The 20924-nt window shown below is 38.4% G+C and overlaps 1 protein-coding gene across 1 annotated transcript in view; it reads right to left on the bottom strand.

Annotated features, from left to right (window-relative positions):
* LOC111865401 (cleavage and polyadenylation specificity factor subunit 5) overlaps positions 1 to 20924 on the bottom strand; it is a 32186-nt gene that overhangs the window by 10082 nt on the left and 1180 nt on the right. The window contains exons 2-4 of the mRNA XM_023853391.2: positions 18873 to 19073; positions 17053 to 17116; positions 2204 to 2369 (exon numbers count right to left, since the gene is read on the bottom strand). Coding sequence (XP_023709159.1) covers positions 2204 to 2369; positions 17053 to 17116; positions 18873 to 19073 — 431 coding nt within the window. The remainder of the gene's footprint in view (positions 1 to 2203; positions 2370 to 17052; positions 17117 to 18872; positions 19074 to 20924) is intronic.

The following is a 20924-nucleotide window of genomic DNA, read 5'->3' as shown; positions in this document are numbered from 1 at the left end:
GTTTTGAGAAAAATTACATTTTGTGTTTGGGCCCCTAGCACATATACTGTTATTTTCCTGAAGAAACCACTATCCAGTTTTACATAGATACAATCTCGACAAATTAATGAAAACGAATCGCATTCATTCATGACATCTTCAAGAAAATCGCAATGTCACACAGCATAATATAAGATTATGAGGAATTAACGCAGGTTTTTGACAGAACATTGAAATGTAGAATACGTGCATGGCCACTCTAGAATACAATTTAATTTTAACATTCTACTGCTGTACACAAAATAATTATCTTAATTTTAAAGACCTGTAACATTATTTTCAAATTTGTACAAAATTGGGAAAGTTGATTTCAATACTGTTCCTCATATCTAATTATCAAAGCAAGCAGATTAGGTAAAAGTTACTGATTTTAGGTTTTAATGGTAGTTCCCTGTTGACATTGTTTCTGCTCTTGGGTCTTTGCATTGTGTGTGTATGTGTGCAATGTTGCCAACTTACAATGTCAACAACAAAAATGGTGGCAGCACATACCTCTGAATCATCAGAAACACAGCACAAAGACCCAAGATGAGAATCAACATCAACACTGTATAAACTGTCAGAAAGAAGTCTCTGGAAATACTCTGAACTCTCTCCATACTGTTGCTCAACACAAAAGCAGCACATCCATGACCACCAACTAGTCATGACAGCTAAGCTATTTTGCACAATCTGTGCAGACTTTTAGCTCCAAATTATTTCAACAGTTGTACAACTAAAATGAACAGCCTTCCACATTGCAAGTACTGCCAATTTATATGTGCACATAATTTAATTTTTATAAAAACTAAGTATATGTTACTGTCTCATCGCCAAAATGCAGGGCAAAATCATGACATAAAGATACGAAACAGATGTTTTGAAAGTGTGGCACAGTTCAGATATTTGGGAACGATGATAACAAATAAAATCCTGCCAGGAGGAAATTAAGAGGAGGCTGAACTCAGGTAATGCTTGCTACCCGTTTTACAGAACCTTTTGTCTTCTCGTCTGTTGTCCAAAAACATAAAAATTAGAATATACAAAACTATAACTTTGCCCGTGGTTCTGTATGGGTGTGAAACTTGGTCTTTTACATTAAGGGAGGGACACAGACTGAGGGTGTTTGAGAACAGGGTGTTGAGGAGAATATTTGGACCGAAGAGAGATGAAGTGACAGGAGGTTGGAGAAAACTGCATACTGAGGAGCTTCATAACCTGTACTCTTCTCCATGTATAATTAGAATGATCATGTCAAGGAGAATGAGGTGGGCAGGTCATGTAGCACGAAGGGGGAAGACGAGGAATGCATACAGGATATTGGTGGGAAAGCCAGAAGGAAAGAGACTACAGGGAAGACCAAGGCATAGGTGGGAGGACAATATTAGAATGGATTTTAGAGAGATAGGATGGGATGGTATGGATAGGATAGATCTGGTTCAGGATAGGGACCAGTGGAGGGCTCTTGTGAACACGGTAATGAACCTTCGGGTTCCATAAAATGCTGGGAAATTCTTGAGTAGCTGCAGAATTGGCAGCTCCTCTAGAAGGGCTCAGCTCCATGAGTAAGTAAGTAATTCTCAGGAGTAAAATTGTGTCCTTCCTAGCCAAAAGACCTGGGTTATTGAATGAAATTCCACTGTGATAGATATTCAGCCTTGGAACTGTTACCGAGTGACTGCTAGTTCTACAGAAACTCAAATTCCCAACCACTCCACACAAATAATTTTCCAAACAAAGTATTAAATATCTGACAATTCTGAACATAAATCCACTTCACAAACCTATCAATTAAGAAAATGAAATCACATTAAATCATAACTAGTTTTACAGTTGAGTTACCTATGCACTCTTTAAGAACAGCCTCTTTTAAGATTTATAATGTTAATAAGTATCGAAAAACCAGAACCCCTATTACAACCTCTTAAGGTTAACTACAATATCTATATACCATAGCAGCCTGGTAATCTAGATCAAATATTTCTGCCATGTACTTTACAATGTAGTGTTTGCTATCAGATGGGGATAACACTGCCTTCTGAATATGTTACATTTAATATTTCTATTTATCTACAAATAAAATTTAAAATGCATCAGTGAAATAGGAACAGCTTAAGTTAGAAAATATATACATAGAAAACTACATGTTTCTTGAACCTGTTACAAGATACATAATTTTTCCTACCCTTCTCTGCCAACTGCACAAGGAATAGGCGCTTGTGCTCTTTTGGCTTAGTGATGTGAGGAGGGACATAAGGGTACTGTGGCGGTTCGAAGTTTGGCCTCCACCAGTTGCCTATTGTGTCCTCAATGACCCAATCCTGTTTCACGCCATCTTGCCTGCCAAGAGTCTGTAACCAAGCAACATTACAACATATCCCTAACCCAATGCCTGGCCAGGGCAATTCCACAACAAATACAACACTTTAACAAAATCAGCCTTTTAAAATTTGATTACATACAGTTCACAATGCATACATCTAGCCCTAATTCTTGGTTATAATATTCCAAAGTTTTCACACTGTTATTCATAACAGGATTTTCTCAAGGACATTCCAACTTAATCTAGACATGTGTCTGTTTACCAACACTGCACCATAAGAACAGAACATTACTCATACTCCAAGAAAGAATTATTGCAACGAGTCAATTCAGCGCCACAATAATCCAAACTAAGATAAAAAGTGTAATATTCATATTCTTAAGCAGTGTTATGTTCATCATTATTTAACTTCAAATTACATTCAAGTTTCTTTATGAAGAGTTCAATGTTTAATAATATCATCTCATATCACAATACAAAACACATCATTAAAAAATAATCACCCATTCCTAGAACTCATCATACACATTTAACAATTAGAACTACCACAGTTTCTCCTGTTGAATCTTAACAAATTTAAACCAATTTAAGCAATCAGAGGTCAAAAATGAAATTAATTTTAATATAAAGAAAACATTCTTCTGATCCCTGGAAAATAATTCTTGCAGTCAATTCATCATCTCCCTTGACTGTAAGAGATCCCATGTGACTTCAGTCAGTATGTGTATGTACCCCTGTGTGCACATGCATGAAGGAGAGATAAGTCAAACCCTCAATTATCCATGATCTCGTATAACACATTAATTTATGAAGAGTAATTCCATAGAAAATATCATTCAGCTATTCAGGCAAGACTCTGCTATTACTACAGCTACTACTGTTACTCCAGAAACAAGGAATATGTTATCTACTTATTAAACAAACTGTGTTAATTGAAAGTGATGAAAGCTACGGCAAAATGAAGACACAAAAACTGATGATTTTACATACATGAAATGAAAAATATACTTTCACAATTTAATCTCAGGTGTATTTTCCTGTAATGAATATTCTTCTTTAAGTATAAAAAGGGGAAAATAGCATAACTACAGTATTGACAGTCCCCATATTTAAGTAATTTTTAATCACATTCCAATAAGACATGTGAATCATCCAAAAATGTACATAATACAACACTTATCTCATGACAACCCATTCATCTTCTGGTGTGCAAAGAATGTGATAAATCTGTAGAATGAAACCTCTCTCCACCATAATATTTCTCTGGCCATACAAAGTTCTCTGCTCTTGTTGAAGGGTATTCACTGAATAGATCAGTTGCCCCATCTCCACAAAAATTTCCGAACATATCAGCAACACCAACAATCACCAGTAGCTGAATATTCCACTGGGACCAAATTTGGTGTTGCATTTTACAAAAGAAAAGACACAGTAAACATTTCAAAATATCATCTGTCATCCGAGAAGACACAAAAATAAACAAACATCCCACGAACGTTGACAAGGAAGACATATACAGACAGAATTAAATATAGAATTATTCCAAAGTCCATGCTAATATCCAGAGCAGCATATCAACTGACCCCACACTTTTTCCACGCCCCACCCGCCTTCCCGATAACCATATATTCTGTATCACTTTGTACCAGTGACAATCACCATGAAGACAGCAACTGCAGTGTTCCCCAACTTCTGATTTCAAAATATTCTTGACTGTTAAAGACATTATGTAATTTTGAAATGTGTAATATTTGCTTGTCACTCTGTAAGGGGGAAAAAGCACCATTTCATTTTTCAATAATTTTCAGAACGACTAAAGACTGCACTCATTACAATCCATCATGTACTCTTCATTGGATAACTGAGAGTTCCTTAAACTATACCTAATCAGCAAATATAGAAATAATAATGAGAATGATTCAACATAAAAGTCAATGAACAGAAAGAAACAACTAGCAAATCACATGTTACACAACTTATCACACAGTGGCACATATAACTCTTCTAGCACAATTAAACTGCAATAATCATTTTCTGCATAAAACCTCCTCTTCATTTATTACGTAACACCATTTCAGACATTATGTCAATGTCAGAAGAACTTAAATGCATGTACCAGCACTCGAAACTGCAGGACTTCAGAAAAACACAAATGAGCCTTACGATTTTTTGTTGATTTTATGTAATAATTTACATCTAGTGGAAGGACACAGAATTCAACAATAAGAAATATACACAAAGGTTCCCTTTCCATACTTTCAGGAAATCAGTTTAGGGATTATACAGTTTGCTGACGTTAAGCCAAAAATTACAACACTGGTTGTGATAAATTAGACATATATCTTTCTTTACATATGAACCATACAATTATGAACATTATATATCTTCAGAATGAAGGGTTATAAAGAGTCAACTTCAATAACAACATTTCAAACATTAATGTCAATCACACAATAACTAAAAATGTGTTTTTAATCAAAGAATAAAGCACTTGGAATTGAATGACAAAAAACTTATGATTTGTTGTCTATTTTATGTATTGATTTACATTTAGTGCAAGGACACAGAATTCAACAAGAAGTATACACGGCTTCCTTGGCACACTTTCAGAAAATGTGTACAGGGATTCTACATTTTGCCGACGTTAAGCCAAAAACTACACCACTGGTCACAATAAACACAGATACCATGCTTTACATATGAACCATATAAATATTATACTTCTTCACAGAGTAAAGGACATAAAAACTGACCATACAATGTACAAATGACAAGTACTGTAGGATCAGCAATCGTTTCTTCCTCGCTTTGGGGGGGTGGGGGGCCTGCAGTATAGAACCTGTGAACCTTCTGCCTATATCAATTCCCTTCGTACTACTGCCAACAGACATAAACATTTAATTATACAGCACCTCAGCCTGCATAAATACCACCCCTCTCTAACAATCACATTAATCTCTCAAGCATAGAATGAACAAGAGATATACTCCTATCCAAGCCAACCCGGATGATCCCACCCTAATTTATCTGTGAACATCTAGACAATTTTTTGAAGGTGCTGTAACAAAAAATTAAAGTACTATCAGTGCGCACACAAAAAAAAAATTATCACAGAGTCACTCTTGCTTTACAATAATGCAGTGGCAAGCACCAGTCATGACTATCTTCCACAGCCCAATGTTCACTCTTCCAAAAATTTCACTAGTTTCCACATATACTGTGACCAGAACGGGTAAAGAGAAAGTTTTTTAAGTTAAACTATATCATATATCTATGGATTTGAAGTGGGAAAGGACACATATAATTCACCTAACTGATAAAGGAGTGCTCAAGGTGAACTTAGACCATACCATTCATTCTTTTTAAATGATAACCATTCTATTCCGTGGCCTGTAGTCTGCAAATGAACTATAACAACCAAGCAACCGTCACTTGTCAGCGAAGTTAGTGCCAACTTTTGCGGATAGATGGTGTCATGTGGTCGGCGCAATGGATTCCCACAACCGTTAATCTCAGTTTTCTAGACCGGAGCCACTATTTCTTTGAAACAGCTCCTCAATTATCCTCATGAGGCTGAAAGGCCCCCGTTCCAGACCCACTACTTCTCAGAAAGGGAAAAAATGGTAGCGCCGGGAATCGAACCCGGGACCTCTGGATCTGTAGCCAGGAACTCTGACCACTAGCCCAGAGGCAGTCAGTATAGTTCGCTTATGGACTACAGGCCATGGAGTTTTTTAACCATTCTATTATCTTCAAGGGATATAAAACTGACTTCTCATTTCTGCTTTGCAATGCAGCAGAGCTGTTCATATCTACTGTTCCAGTAACATCCAGTTCTTACAGATTACATGACATTTTATCCCCACAATTAAGGAGTAGCATCCACTGAAAAGTAAAATGTCACTTACTTAAGCACCCTGCTATGAACACATATGGGGGAGTTGAGGTGTAACTAACATTATGTGGATGTGAATGGTTACCATCACATCTCGGCTTCTTTACCCCCAGGGACAGAACACCTCTTACCTACAGGATGGGTGACTAGGTGGGCCCCAGGCTGGCTGGTCTGGGTTTAAAATGAAAAACTCTTGCCTCTGTAAGGAATTGAACTTGGTCATCCAGTCTTTAGCAAGACTGAGCTACTCTAGTTTATAATGGTATCGAACAGCTTCGGTTACTAAAATGTACAGTTGTCCCTGTGCTTAACTAATTAAGCACCATGCCATGAAGGCGTATGGGTGATTAGATGTATAGATGGATGTTTTCTTGACCTCGGCACTAGTCTGAGGTGAGTAGCTTCTGATACTAAGTGACTAAATTTATGCATCAACTGCCGCATTAGTTTAGGATCTCACTATCTGGGTCTATATGAAATATGTAATGTTTATTACAAATAGAAACACACAAGAAATTAAATCTAATAATTAACGAATGTTACTTGACCCTTCCACTGCATATAATTTTCTCACCACCTGCTTAAAAGAATGCAATTTTAGGCTAAAAATATGAAGAAAAACACAACAAAAATTCATTTTGATAGCCCAATGAATGAAGTTGAATGATGCCATGAAACAAGATTATTTCTTGATGTGGACTAAAGTCAAATGTTGTGCTACTGGTAATGGATGCTTGTTCGACTTCAGTTGAATATTGCAGAAATAGGTTTAAAACAGATCTAATGCCTATTTTCCAGTAAAAGTTCTTAATGTATGTTAAAAATTGACACACTTCACTAATGATATAATATCTACGTAAAAAATCCACTTCAATTTTCTAACCAGAACGAATGTTCAACATAAACAAAATTCCATTTCATTTCTACTTTCAGAAACAATTATTTATGTAAGCAATCATCACTGTAGTTAAGAAAATCTACTTGCTTGGCTAAAAAAAGACCATTTACTAATATTAAATTCCAAGTCATGTAAAACTAAACATGATATAAAAGTGTGTTAACACGCATGGTACATACAAGTAGAACTTCATACTACTAACTAAAAACAAAACTGTGGACAATGTTAGGCTGATGTGGAAATTTTGGCGCAGCAATAAAACCCAAATTTCTCATGAAATCCAGAGAACTTCAGAGACACTTAGGAAGGTAATTTACAATGCTACATTCAATTATAACTACAGCATTATCCTACAAATAACATATATAGATGTTCAAGAATTTTTTTGCAGCTATACATTTTACACGGAGGCTTATACTATATAAAAAAAAGATTTATTCTCATGACAGAAACACAACATTATATAAAACGTTTATCAGCAAACAGAACACAGTTCAGAAAATTTAATGATGGGTTTATTCACCTCAGAGGGGCTGTGACATTTACACATACTAAACTGAAGTATGAGGCAAGTATCCTCCTTTAAGTTTTAAAAACTGTATAAGACAACACAAACTAACACATAAATAGAACCAGATGATTTCAAAGTGGAATTAGAGATATGCATGATTAAATATAGTGGTGAATAAACATGTAAGATATTTGTTCTTTTCATGCTTTATCACATCAACTTTTCATTATGCACATTTTACTTCTGGCGGGGAAGTTCTGACCTTTTGCTAGTGTGGCTAGGTTGTAAGACAGTGGTGTACATTATATACCACCAAATGGTGGATCATCAACTTACTTTTAAAGACTGTTGAGAAACAGTCTGTCCTCAATATATGCACAGAACGAAACTGCTGATTTCTTCCAGGTCCCTCAGACCAAATAAATGAGACATGTTAACAGCCTTTTAACTGCTAAAGTGATTGATGTAACCTCAAATAAGCCATTAACCATTGTGGTAGTCACTACATTATAATTATTTGCTTTCATTAAAGTCCTGTTTATACTATCTTGCCAGGCAACTCATCAGACAAATACCAATGCATGTGTGTATTTTCATGGGAGTTTAGATAATCTCTGACCACAGTGTATGCTTCAAATAAAACTGCTATATTTACTTGAAAACCACACATACACAAACAGTTCTCCTTGAATACAGAAACTGAAAATGCAGCAAGTGCCTTTTCTGTGAACAGCACGAACACATGCATTTGTCATTCCTAAGTACTTACATTACTTCAGACCAGGTATTCTGACATTTTCTGTGTCTACTCAGCCCCATTATACACAAAATCCTAAAATACAGTGAGAAACATGGCAGCAGTAACATATTTGATTTATATTATGGAGGCATTCAGTTTGAATCCTGAGAGAACAAGCTGTCTTAATGCTCTTATCCTTACTATTAAAGTACACATCAATAATGCAACAAAATAAAAGCCATCAAGAATATGTCATTCACTAAAAATGTATTTTAATACTTTATGATGTTAAAATCACTAAACTGTCAATAGGGCACTAAAAGTATATTTTATACATTAAAAGTGATTATCAAAATTTCTAAAATGTCTCCAGTTTTACATGAATTTTTTTTCTAGTTTACGACATGTTTCGGACTCACGTGGGCCATCATCAGGTTATTTTTCTTTTTGCTTTTGGGGAGACCAATGCACTGTTTACTTGTCCACCATGCTCCCATGCATGTAAATGTTTAGTTCTATCTCGTGACTAGTCATTACACTCTTTTGCAGCTATTGTAGTTTTTGTGTGTCATATTTCTCCAGTGTACATGTCACTATTGCGGTCTCCCCAAAAGAAGAAAGAAAAATCACCTGATGATGGCCTATATAAGGCCGAAACATATCATAAACTAGAAAAATACATGCAAAACTAGAGACATTTTAGAAATTTTGATAATCACTTTTAATGTATAAAATATACTTTTAGTGTCCTACTGACATGTTAATGATTTTAACGTCATAAAGTATTAAAATACATTTTTAGTGAGCGACATATTATTGATGTCTTCTATACTGTTGCAGTACTGATGTGTACTTTAATAATAAGGATAATGCCTCAATGCAACAGGATGCTAAAATATTGTGATATGTCTAACTGTTGTTGGGCAACAGGAGGTGGAACGAGTTACCACAAAGACAGACCCTTGATAAACGGTCAGCTGCCAGGTTACGCAACAGTAAGGAAAGCAGCGTTTCTCCATGCCGTGCCGAGCACAGCCAAAGTGAGCCAAGCTGAAGCGCGCTGGTTGCTATGCAGCAATAAATAACTCTTGGCAGTGCTGCCCAGCAACGCCTGTAAATATGGCGTTTATGCAACAGTGAAGCGATGTGGGTTTTCCATCGTCTGACTAAGGGTTTATAAGGGAGACCGAAATGCATAGAGAGATAGTTAAAATGTAGCCGTCACCGAGTGCAGTTGTAGCGAGTGTGGATTGTGAAGCCCGATAGAAGTTAGTTGAAATATAGCAGCAGTCACGGAAAGGAGACCCGAATGTGTTGTGAGATTTTATGTGATAGTGCGCAATAACTGAGACGTCAGCCGGTGAAGACTTATTGTGTGTCTTCAAGTCTTTGCGTGAGCTGTAGTACAGTTATACTGTGAGCCATGTATTGGCTCCGGTATGACGTCATGGGCTTCCAGCCACTTGATCGAGGTTCTTAAACTTATCCCCCACCCCATCCCCATGCGGGACTGGGTCACGTGGTGTTGCCCTCTCCCCTCCTTTCTACCCCTGGGAGCCTTGCTTGGAAGTTAATTCGAGTTCGGAGGTCAGTTCTGGTTATGGATCCATAGGGCCTTGCTCACGGCGCCGAACCAGCCGGAGTGATTGTCAAATTCCTGTTCGGCTGGGAGTCCAAAATTGGTTTCGGCAAGTAGCGGGCTGGTTCGCGGCCGGCGAGATCGCCCGCGGTCGCCCGTCATTGGGTTTGTAGTACGGTGGCGACTCGCACCAGTTTAGTTAAACCTGTGTTTATAATTTATATTGTATATTTGGTTTAGACTCAGCCTGTGGCCCGGCTAGAAAGTAGTAGTTATGTTTTCATGCAACCAAGGCAAATTGTTGTGCCAGTAAATATGGGCCATTCTGCCCGAGTTAGATGCCGCTGTGTGCGAGCATGTAAATGTGCAATTAGTTGAGTTGTTCTGTTTAATTTCTTGGGCTCGAGCGCTGTATCGACGATGAATTCTTGTCTTTGTTTATGTGTTAGTTGTGTTTATTAAATTCTGTTGTTTGTTATTATATTGACTGCCATCATTTGTTACTAGATTTACTTCGCTGCTAGCTTGGATCCCTTACTCTAACTTAGGGAGCGTGCGAGCACAGCACGAGAGCCGTATGACGGAGCACCGTTTCCCCCTCCGATTGAGGAAGGGTAGACAGAGCCGAAAGGTGCCAGAGAGTGACAGTGCTGTGGTAGCAGACCATAAGACGGTACAAGTGGTAGCACAGACGGCACAAGTGGTAGCAGAGCAGACGATAAACGGCACAATTGGGAGTGTGTAATTCAGTGAGACTTGTACAGCTCCCGCGTTATTAATAAGTGAAGCCTACTGAAGATAGAGTGAAGAGATTGGTGTGTAGGGTTTGTAAAGTGTGTAAACCCGTAACATTGTCATAATTAATTGTAGTTATGATTAGTAGGTTGTTAAATAAACCAATTAACAATCTGAACACCGTCTTCAGAAGCAAAACGCGTCACAATATAATATTAATGTCTCTAGTTCTGTTCTTCAGTCTATCATTAAAAAAGGGGTCTCAAAGAGAAACAGTTCTGACCAGTATTCAGGAGGTACTTGGTCTGAATCTTGTGTGAGACACCAACTATTCTCCTGGGGATTTTTCTCAGCCCCACCATATAAATGCCAGGATATCTCAAGCTATGCTCTCTTGCTTCCCACCATGGCGGCCAAGGTTCAATCCTGGGTCTGGTCAAGTAGGATTTTTGGTGGACAAAGTGGCGCTGGGGCGGGTTTTCTCCAAGTACTTCAGTTTCCCCTGCCAATCTTCATTCCATCAAATTCTCCATCATCATAATTACCCAGGGCAGGCTACAATAGGTCAATCAGTGGCTGCCATGCTGAGGGGACCCAGTTGGACTCCACACCCCACTAAGCAAAAAAATGGATCAACAAAGCAGTGGATGCATAGCAAGAAATGTCCCATAATATTTATGGACTAAATATCTAGCAAATGAAAACTTAAATTCTCTGCTCAAGGAATTAACCCAATTTCATAACTGGTTTTGTAGGCAGAGAATTGATATAAAAACAGGTACGTAGTCCTTGTGCTTAACTAATTAAGCACTATGCCATGAAGGCAAATATGGGAGAGGATATATAGATCCATATTTTCTTGACCTTGGCACTAGCTGGAGGTGAGTGGTCAGTTTCACGCCCCGGCCGCTTTATCCCCTGGGAAAGAGCCCCCCATACCAATTGCAAAGGAGGTTGGGTGGACCCCAGAGCTGGTCTGGAAGATGTGGAGAAGAGAAAATCCTTGACCCTATCAGGACTCGTACTCCAGCCCTTCAGTCATCCAGCCAGTAGCCAGTTGCTATACCGACTATGCTACCCTGCCTCCTGCATAACTGATATTAGCCAACCAAAATCAAAGTCAAATCTATTGCAAAAATGGCTAAAAATCACAATGCCTGCAAGAAATCTTCCTGGTTAGAATACAGGGAATGCAAAGTTCTATAAAACTATGGTCATAAAGCCCCATGGGATGATAGTATTTCGTAGATCTAGGCATACATCGGATATCAGAATGAATATTATAGAAAGAGCATGTGAGGGTGTTGACTGAACTGGACCAGGACAGAGTTCAATGGCATTCCATAAACATAGGGAATTCCTGACTGGTTGAAATATGTCAATTTCTCAAAAAAGTTCATTATTAAATTAAATTAAACCAAATACCATCCTCCTACAAAATGACTTAATGGCATTACCCTCATGCAAAACCTCTAAATAAACAGTTAATGTAACCAAATAATCTCTGACATAAATGCCTTTCAAGTTCTGTTACGACTGAAGACTAAAATTTACTGAAATAATGAGCATGCATACAGATTAGATTCTATCTGTGTAGGAGGAATGTAGAAATTTCACACCAGTACTGTTTCCTCCAAAATGATCAAAATAAGCCAATCAAGATTAAATGCATATTCTTTCTTCAGTTCAGTTTTAAAATGAGTGTCTGTAGTACAGCTACCGCCTCTGTGGCCTTGTGGTCAGAGTTCCTGGCTACAGATCCAGAGGTTCCGGGTCCAATTCCTGGTGCTACCAGATTTTCTGAGAAGTAGTGGGTCTGGAATGGGATTCGCTCAGCCTTGTGAGGATAAATGAGAAGCTATTTCAAGGAAATAGCGGCTCCAGTCTAGAAAACTGAGATTAACAGCCGTGCAAATCCGTTGTGCTGACCACCCTCTATCTGCAAAATGTTGGCACTAACTTCACTGACAAGCAGCAGTTGCTCAGTCAGTATAGTTCGCTTGTGGACTACAGGCCACAGAGTTTTTTGTTTTCTTTTTTTGTTTGTAGTAGAGCAGTATAAATTTCTGGATCATTATGGCTGTTTGCAGACAAACCAGAAATGGTTCAATCTGATGAATGAAAATTCAGAATGCTGAAGTCGTAACGCATATAAAAAATTTGCAAAGACATTGCAGATATTTCCTCATATATAACTGACCTTGACTACATTATCTTAGAAACAAAATCATATGTTACTGGGTAGACCATTGCTGGTTGCTGAATATCAAACAACAAAAGCCATCTGACCAGTGAGCCACTTTCAAGAAAACTGACATTTTGGATTTAGGCCTCTAGTATATATACCATTAATTTCTTGATGATACCACATACGTAGTTTTATTTTGAGACATGGGCTCCCTAAATTACCAAACTGTAATCAAAACTGTTTCTATGTGCTGGGGCTGATTTGAAGGGCCCTTGTTTTTGGAGCCAGAATGTTCAGATTCACTGGGCATTGACATAGGATGGATAAACCCTTGCATACTGAATATGAAAATCCACTGAAAGGTTCAGGCAGTAGCAAGGCACACATCTCTATAATGGAGATAGATGCAATTCCATATAACATTTATTCACATTTAGGGGCACTCAAAACATAAGAATCAGTCCAAATCTTCAGATCAAACTTTCTCACAATCATTATCCTTGATCATATATACTACGTATAAGAGAAAGGAGTAGTAGTAGTCATCATCATAATCATCATTGGCGTGGCCATGGTAAAAAGAAGCTATCCTTGTAACAGGCCATAAAGGCCTATGAGGTTGTGAGACGTTGAGGCTCCCAAGTTTTCTCTAGGCAACTGGCTCGCAAATGGTGGTATGGCTGTCAGCTTTACATGCCAGTCACCCTTTACCCCCAGTAGTAGTAATAATAAAAAGCTTCATAAAACAAATTACAACATTACCTACAATATAAGAAGTGCTGAAAATGCTGTACACATATGCACTCTATTATTGTTTACACAGGTTGAGCCTGATACAAGGGCATTCTCCATCAATAACTTCTAAGTCTTTTTTTTTTTTTCAGACACTCTCCATCTCCATCGAGTATGACACATTTGGTGTCGATAGCACATTATGAAGTACTTCATAATGTTCCTGAGGTCGTATGGTTTCAGCATGACAAAGCTGTGTGCTATCGACACCAAATGCGTCATACTCGATGGAGATGGAGAGTGTCTGTCGTACATCCTCCAATAATAGAGGGTGAGTTCTCTCAAGGAACTCAAGAGTCCTGGATTCCAATTACATGAATCACTAGCATGTATGCTACAATTAGGTTAACATCTACAATTCTGATTGAAACATTGATGCTAAATCTTTTTTTAAATGAAGAGCATCAACTATCATGAGGATGCTCCAGTGATTGGTCAAGTAGGCTGTGGAAACTGTTCACTTCACTCATATACACTGCCACACAAGGCACAAAAAGTCAGGTTCATCTATAATTTCCTGCAGAAGATGTCAGGAGAACTGGAGGCATTTATTTCTACTGTTCCCTGGCTGTAGCCCTTGCACAAGACGTACATGAAAAAGTAATGCTACTTCCTGCAGTGTATGCCAAATTGCACCCTAAGAGAAGCCAGAGACCCAAGAAAGGTTAACTGACAGATTAGCACGTAACAATTCCTTTCTCTTCATTATACATACTGCACCTCCCACAGCCAATATATGCTGGTGGCATGACTGCATGTTTCCCTCAGACTACACTATACCACTGCAAATACATGTCTGTTGAGTTGCCTCCAATCTGGATACCAATGCCTGTATTGGCTTGATGTGTTTTCATCACAAAAGCCATATCAGCAAACTCTAAATTAGTAGATCACGCAACCTTCAGTATTCAGTATTGAGGGGGTGGGTTTCCCCATGCACCGTGACCGATAGTCTATTGTATGTCCCCCTTTTAATTTCTACTGTCTCCATCCCCTACCGGTACTGGTGCTCGCTATCAGCCCCTTTCTGCCAGCGAGGTTCCAATCCTCTACTGGCAGTGGCATCTAACAGTTAGTCCCTTTCTATCAGAGAGGTCGCCCCTCCTTTGGCAGCGGTACCTAATACTTCCCCCATCTACCGGAGGCATTGGAAACTACTTTGGGTGGGAAACTTTTGGCCAAATTTAGCTCAGAGGTCTCCTAGAGACATGAGGTTCTTTTACGTGCCGTAAATCTACGACACGGTACCCACGGCTTGAAGTCCCTCCCAGAGGACTTGTTCCCTGAAATTTTCCGCCCTTAAAAATTCCACAACCTCCGCCGGGTTTGAACTCACGTACCTTGAGTCATGCGGTGGGAATGTTACCCTAGACTACAGAGGCTGCTCCCTCATGCAACCTTGCATCTTAGTTACCTACTCTGATGTTGGAGGCAGAGCCAGAAACAAATGAATTATGAGCCCCATCTTGTAATATTATGAACCCTCCACCACACAAACATAAAAGAATCAATAATACGAGTATAAACCTGGAATTACTACTCTTCTGAAACAGTGGCTGCTTTATATCTTCTGCTTCGAATTCTCTCAACAACTGCCTAAGGATTGACCACAGGACTAGAATCACACCATATACTGAGATATAGCATATAAACTGACACCACATTTTGCTGTTAACCAAATAAGCCATCATTTATACTCCAGAGAAGTATCTCAAGTGCTTCAATTCCAATCTTACGAGCATTAGCGGCCACACTCCATAAATTTGACTTAACACTTTGCGGACTGGTGGCATATGTTTATGCCCAGAGCTTTTAAACATGGCGGACCGGTGGCATATTATTATGCATATTAGCATACGGTGCTTGCCACACACTCCACCAGGTTCAAAGACGAATATACACGAAAATGCCCCTTTATAAAATTCTGACCAACATTTTCATGGAAAACAAAACTAATGCTTAATGCAATATGACAACAGTATCAATAACTGCACATATGTACTCCACCACATCAATCCTTGATCAACACTGACATGAAAATGCCCCTTGTTCAAGTTTCAACCAACACACAACTTTTGTGGAAGAAGCTGATTTTAAGTGCCCCACATTGTGTTACCACAATGCACTCAACTTTAACCATATTTTCCAAGAAAATTATGCATCAGTCAAAAATTTTATCTAGGATAAAAACATGGCATTTAATCTCTTGTGGAGAGACTTCTTGCCCAAAATTTGGTTGCATAAACTATAAGATAAATAAAGCAGTTTCTATCAGTACAGGGGATAGCCCATTTCATGTTCCTCAACTTAAGGTTCAATGCCAGTGATCCCAAATCAATAACCCTAGCATTACAATTTATTCACTTGAGGTTCTAATCAGTTAGTGCTGAAATTTGTTGCATCCCTCAGAAACTTCGTGGGGGGTATTTCACTGTACCAAATGAGTAATCACAGAAAAATATGAAAATTATCCTCTAAAGCTAACCGATAATGGTCTATTCATTACGTGAATATTATGTTGGACACTGTCCATCATCTCCAATATATTTTGAATACACAATGGTTTTTGGCAACTGGATCCATTTCCATCTTCTGGTATACTAGGGGACTACTCAGTTGGGCCTCTTTATGGAGGCTACTAGCTCTATCTAACAAGCCCAACTACTCACCATTACACTTGATGACAGACACAGATCCAATTTCTCAAATATTGTGCACATTAAACATATTTCAGACAAGCAACAACTTCCAACATACTATCTTACATGCGACAACTATACAACTTTCATACACGAGTAAATATAAGCCAGAATCAATATGTTCCTTGGGGAGGGGGAGGAGGCTGTGGTATATCTTGCACAACAAGAGAGTTACGTTTACAAAAATATAATCCATAGCAAATCCCCAGTGAAATGAAATAACAATTAAATAAAACTCAGACAAAATTACACATCCTTCTCAATAACCTATACAGTTGTAAAAGCATTACTAAATACTCAAGACATCAGTGATACACAGTTTTCCCTGGAAACACATTTACAATGCACTGATTCTAATACATGTTAGAAGAAAAGAAGTTAAACATGAGCTTACTTAAACCCTCATACAAGTTGGATGACCACAGCAGCCATATGGAGGGGTTAAATATCTAAATATGAACAAAAGTAATTTTGGTACTCCGAAGTCTCTATTTAAAACAAAATATATATATATATATTGTAACCGAAATGTGTATACCTAAATTGTCTGTAAAATATGAGTTCTATTATGTCTAATAAATATGAGCTGAAATAAAAATGGGAACATGGAGTGGTTAATAAGACACCAACTCCAAAATAAACATGGTGTATCTGGAAGAGGAAAATGTTCAATACCTCTGTCAAAAGTCGCTTCAGCCCCTCCACTTCATCTTCTCCAGGATTCAATTCACCACCTGGCCTGAAAAAGGTTATTGTCATGATAAAACTCTTTTCACTCCCTCTATAAATGTGTTTGCTTAACGGGCTTGGCATGCATATTGTGGTATGATGCGAAAAAATCAGAACATCTTTTTTTTTTTTTGGTCAATGGCTCTTCCCGCCCATTCAGGGCCCAGGCCTCTTAATTCAGTTCCATAATCATTTTTTCAGACAGTATGATTCCTAGGACGAGTGATCAGACTGTCAGAGGGCTGCTAACTAGACAAAGGACAACACAAACACAGAACAAACACATACACACACCAAATATCTATGCCTTGAGTGGGATTCAAACCCATGATCCCAGCGTCTGAGTGCACGAAGACAGATTATGCCTTAGACCACGCAACTACTCACAGAAATATCACTGATGTCAATTACTTGATAACATCACAGCAAAACATATATCCAAAGCAATGGGCATGCCCACATCTGTCTAAATACTGTTCAGTGAAGTATCATCTAGTGAGTCTGCAACAGGACGTATAGGGAGAGCGTGCAACCTAATAATGAGTCCACGACAACAGAGTACCAGAGGAACAAGCAAGAACAGTCTAATAGACTGTGAACAATTTTAATTACTTGCACACAGTTGTAGCGAAGGGACTTCAGTGTTAATACAATCCATTTACAACATGAACCCACTATGTAGTTACTCACGTGACACAGCATGTTTTATCATATTACTAAACGCCACAGTTTCTAATCCCTGGGGATTCATCACAGTCCAAAAGAAGAAATCCACAAATATCACTGTATTATGGACAAAATCTGCACACAGAGATTCTACTAACATCATTTTTAGTGGCCTCCATAGTCTAGGGGTAACGTTCCCACCTCATGACTCAAGGTACACGGGTTCAAAAAACCCGGTGGGGGTTGTGGAATTTTTAAGGGTGGAAAAATTCAGGGAACAAGTCCTCCGGGAGGTACTTTAAGCCGTGGGTCCCGTGTAGTAGACTTACGGCACGTAAAAGAACCTCATGTCTCTAGGAGACCTCTGAGCTAAATTAGGCCAAAAAGTTTCCCGCCCAAGTAGTTTCCAATGCCTCCGGTAGATGGGGAAGTATTAGGTACCACTGCCAGAGGAGGGATGACCTTGCTGACAGAAAGGGACTAACTATTAGATACCACTGCCAAGTAGAGGGTAGAAACCTTGCTGGCAGAAAGGGGCTGATAGCGAACACCAGTACCGGTAGGGGATGGAGACAGTAGAAATTAAAAGGGGGGACGTACAATAGACTATCAGTCGCGGTGCATGGGGAAACCCACCCCCTCAATACTGAATAACTGAACATCATTTTAAGACTGCATCCTGTTGCGTATATACAATTAACATATACAATTTTTACACTCAATGCAACAATATTATTTATTTATATAGCATAGCTGACATCATTTAGGATGACTCAGGAATTATTTTATTGCTCTTTTCTTTTGATTGTGATTCCATTGCTTTTACAGTGAAAAGGTAAAAGTCGTTCTGTCCAGATATGGTAATTTAAACCAGAAAGTATGGAAAACAATCCTGAAGCATTTTTATAGAACTGAAAGTAACCAATTTTAACAACGTGCTGGTCACATTACACTTCAGAAGTGAGGAATTTTGATGTTTTAACACAAAGCGAAACATACATGACCTTTTCCCATCAGTAAACAATGACATCAAGAGATAAAAAACCCCTAAATTTTCCAAGACACTGAGGCAATGTCACAAGATAACAACAGAAACTTACAGTTTGAAGAATGTTGTGCCCAACTGCAGCAACAACACATGAGGTAAACCATGCTCATGAACCAACAAGACTCCCTCTACACTACGGCGCATTCCAATCTTCTCAAATTCATCTCTCATCCGCTGAAACCTTGCAGGCACAGAAGGGTCCTTTTCAAACAGTGGTTCCTTTGTGCCAAATGTGTAATTTGTAAGTGGATACCTACAAAAGAAAATACACTACAATTGCGGCAATCCAGCTATGCGCTAGTCCAACACGTCCAGTAATTCGACATCAGGCGTCCACAACCTTGTGCAGGTTTCTACAGGCAGCAGAGGCAGACTTGTGTTCAGTCGAGCTTGACACACTGATTTATTTTTTCCCTCACTAGTACACAGTGCTTCAGTTCTTCAATAATATACATTCCTGTACACTACTTTTCATACAGAGGTGGATTTAATATGTGCTGAAGATATCCAGTTCTGACAAACATAAACATAAAACTTTAAGTGCTAAAGCGGAAATAATTAAGAAACTTGACAAAGGTGAAAAACTTACTAATTTGGTTAAAGAGTATGGTGTTGGATGTGCTACGATATGCAATATAAGGAAAAACAGTGAGAAGGCTGTTTTGTGAAAAATACCGAGAGCAGCCCCTTTGACAGGCAGATTCTAAAATCTGGTGAGTACCCTGAAGTTGAAGATGCTCTTTACACTTGGTTCTTACAAGAATGTAACAGACACATTCCTATTTCTGAGGAAATTATTTGAGAGACGGCAAAATATTTTTTAAAAAATGATGATGATATCTTGTGACGTCTCAGCTGTTCTATCCTTTTGTGAGAAAATGTCCCCCACCAAAAAAAAAAAAACTGAAGAGCTANCCCCCCAAAAAAAAAAAAAAAAAACTGAAGAGCTAGGTCTTAGGCCAAAGCAGGTGTATAACGCAGACGAAAGTGGTCTATTTTGGAGGCTCTTGCCCAAAGAAACTTTTGTCCATCGAGCTGAAGAAAGTGCAGCAAGGCGCATAATGTCCAAAACCTGAATTACATTCATGCCTTGTTTAAATGCAAGTGGCACCCACAAACTTCAAATGCTGGTGACTGGTAGGGTAGAAAAGCCTAGAGCATTTAAAAACCAAAATCATCCAGTCACACACAAAAGCCAAAGCCATGGTTGTGTAACACGAGAAGTGTTTACTGAAAGGCTCCATGAAAGTTTTGAGCCATTAGTAAAAACATTTCTTAAAAAGTAAAATTTACTGTTTAAAAGCATTATTAATTTTAGATAATGCTCCTGGACACCCAAGTGAAGAATATTTAAAATCAAGAGATGGTTCACAACATAGGTAATGCTTCTACTGCCAAACTGCACCCCACTTCTACAACATATGGAGCAGAATGTTATACAGTTTGTGAAGTCACATTACAAAAGGAGCATTCTATGCAGTGAAATAAGACATGATGATGATATCATTCAATGTCAGAAATGAACAAAATTCAAACACATACTTTTTAATCTCGCATACACAAGACAAAACGTACCTCCTAAAACAATTTCTTCTAGGAAATATTTGTGGCCTTCACATCTATCTGGTAGCAGTGAGCTCACACGGCCACAGATTCAGAACATAATGGTACAGTCCTAACTTCTGATCTCCAAGAAGCAATAACCAAACTGTGTGAAAAAGGCTCATCAGGTCCAACAATTGCTGACATAAGTAACTGGCTAGCTGGAGGTGTGGAGGAAAATCTTCAAATCATGACAGATGAAGAGATGACACCACAAGTGCCTTCAAGATGTGTTATAAATGGGCCAAAGAAAACAACGTGCAAGCTGAAGATATCCTCACATTGAAAAGATTGCAAGAAAAAGTTCTAAAAGAGGCATTCAGAAACGACCTTCTTCACAAGTATCTCAAAAGCATATCCCTCATAAAAGTGATGGGATCAGTATTACACACATATAAGCATGAGATATTCCATTCTTCTACCATGAAGCCCATAAGATCATAATCTAAATACACCTTTGAATAAAGTTATTTACAACTTTAAAACAAGTGAAAATATTTAT

The sequence above is a fragment of the Cryptotermes secundus genome, unplaced genomic scaffold (assembly GCF_002891405.2).
Source record: "Cryptotermes secundus unplaced genomic scaffold, Csec_1.0 scaffold295, whole genome shotgun sequence".
Taxonomy (NCBI): domain Eukaryota; kingdom Metazoa; phylum Arthropoda; class Insecta; order Blattodea; family Kalotermitidae; genus Cryptotermes; species Cryptotermes secundus.
This window is presented reverse-complemented; position numbering and strand designations above follow the sequence as displayed.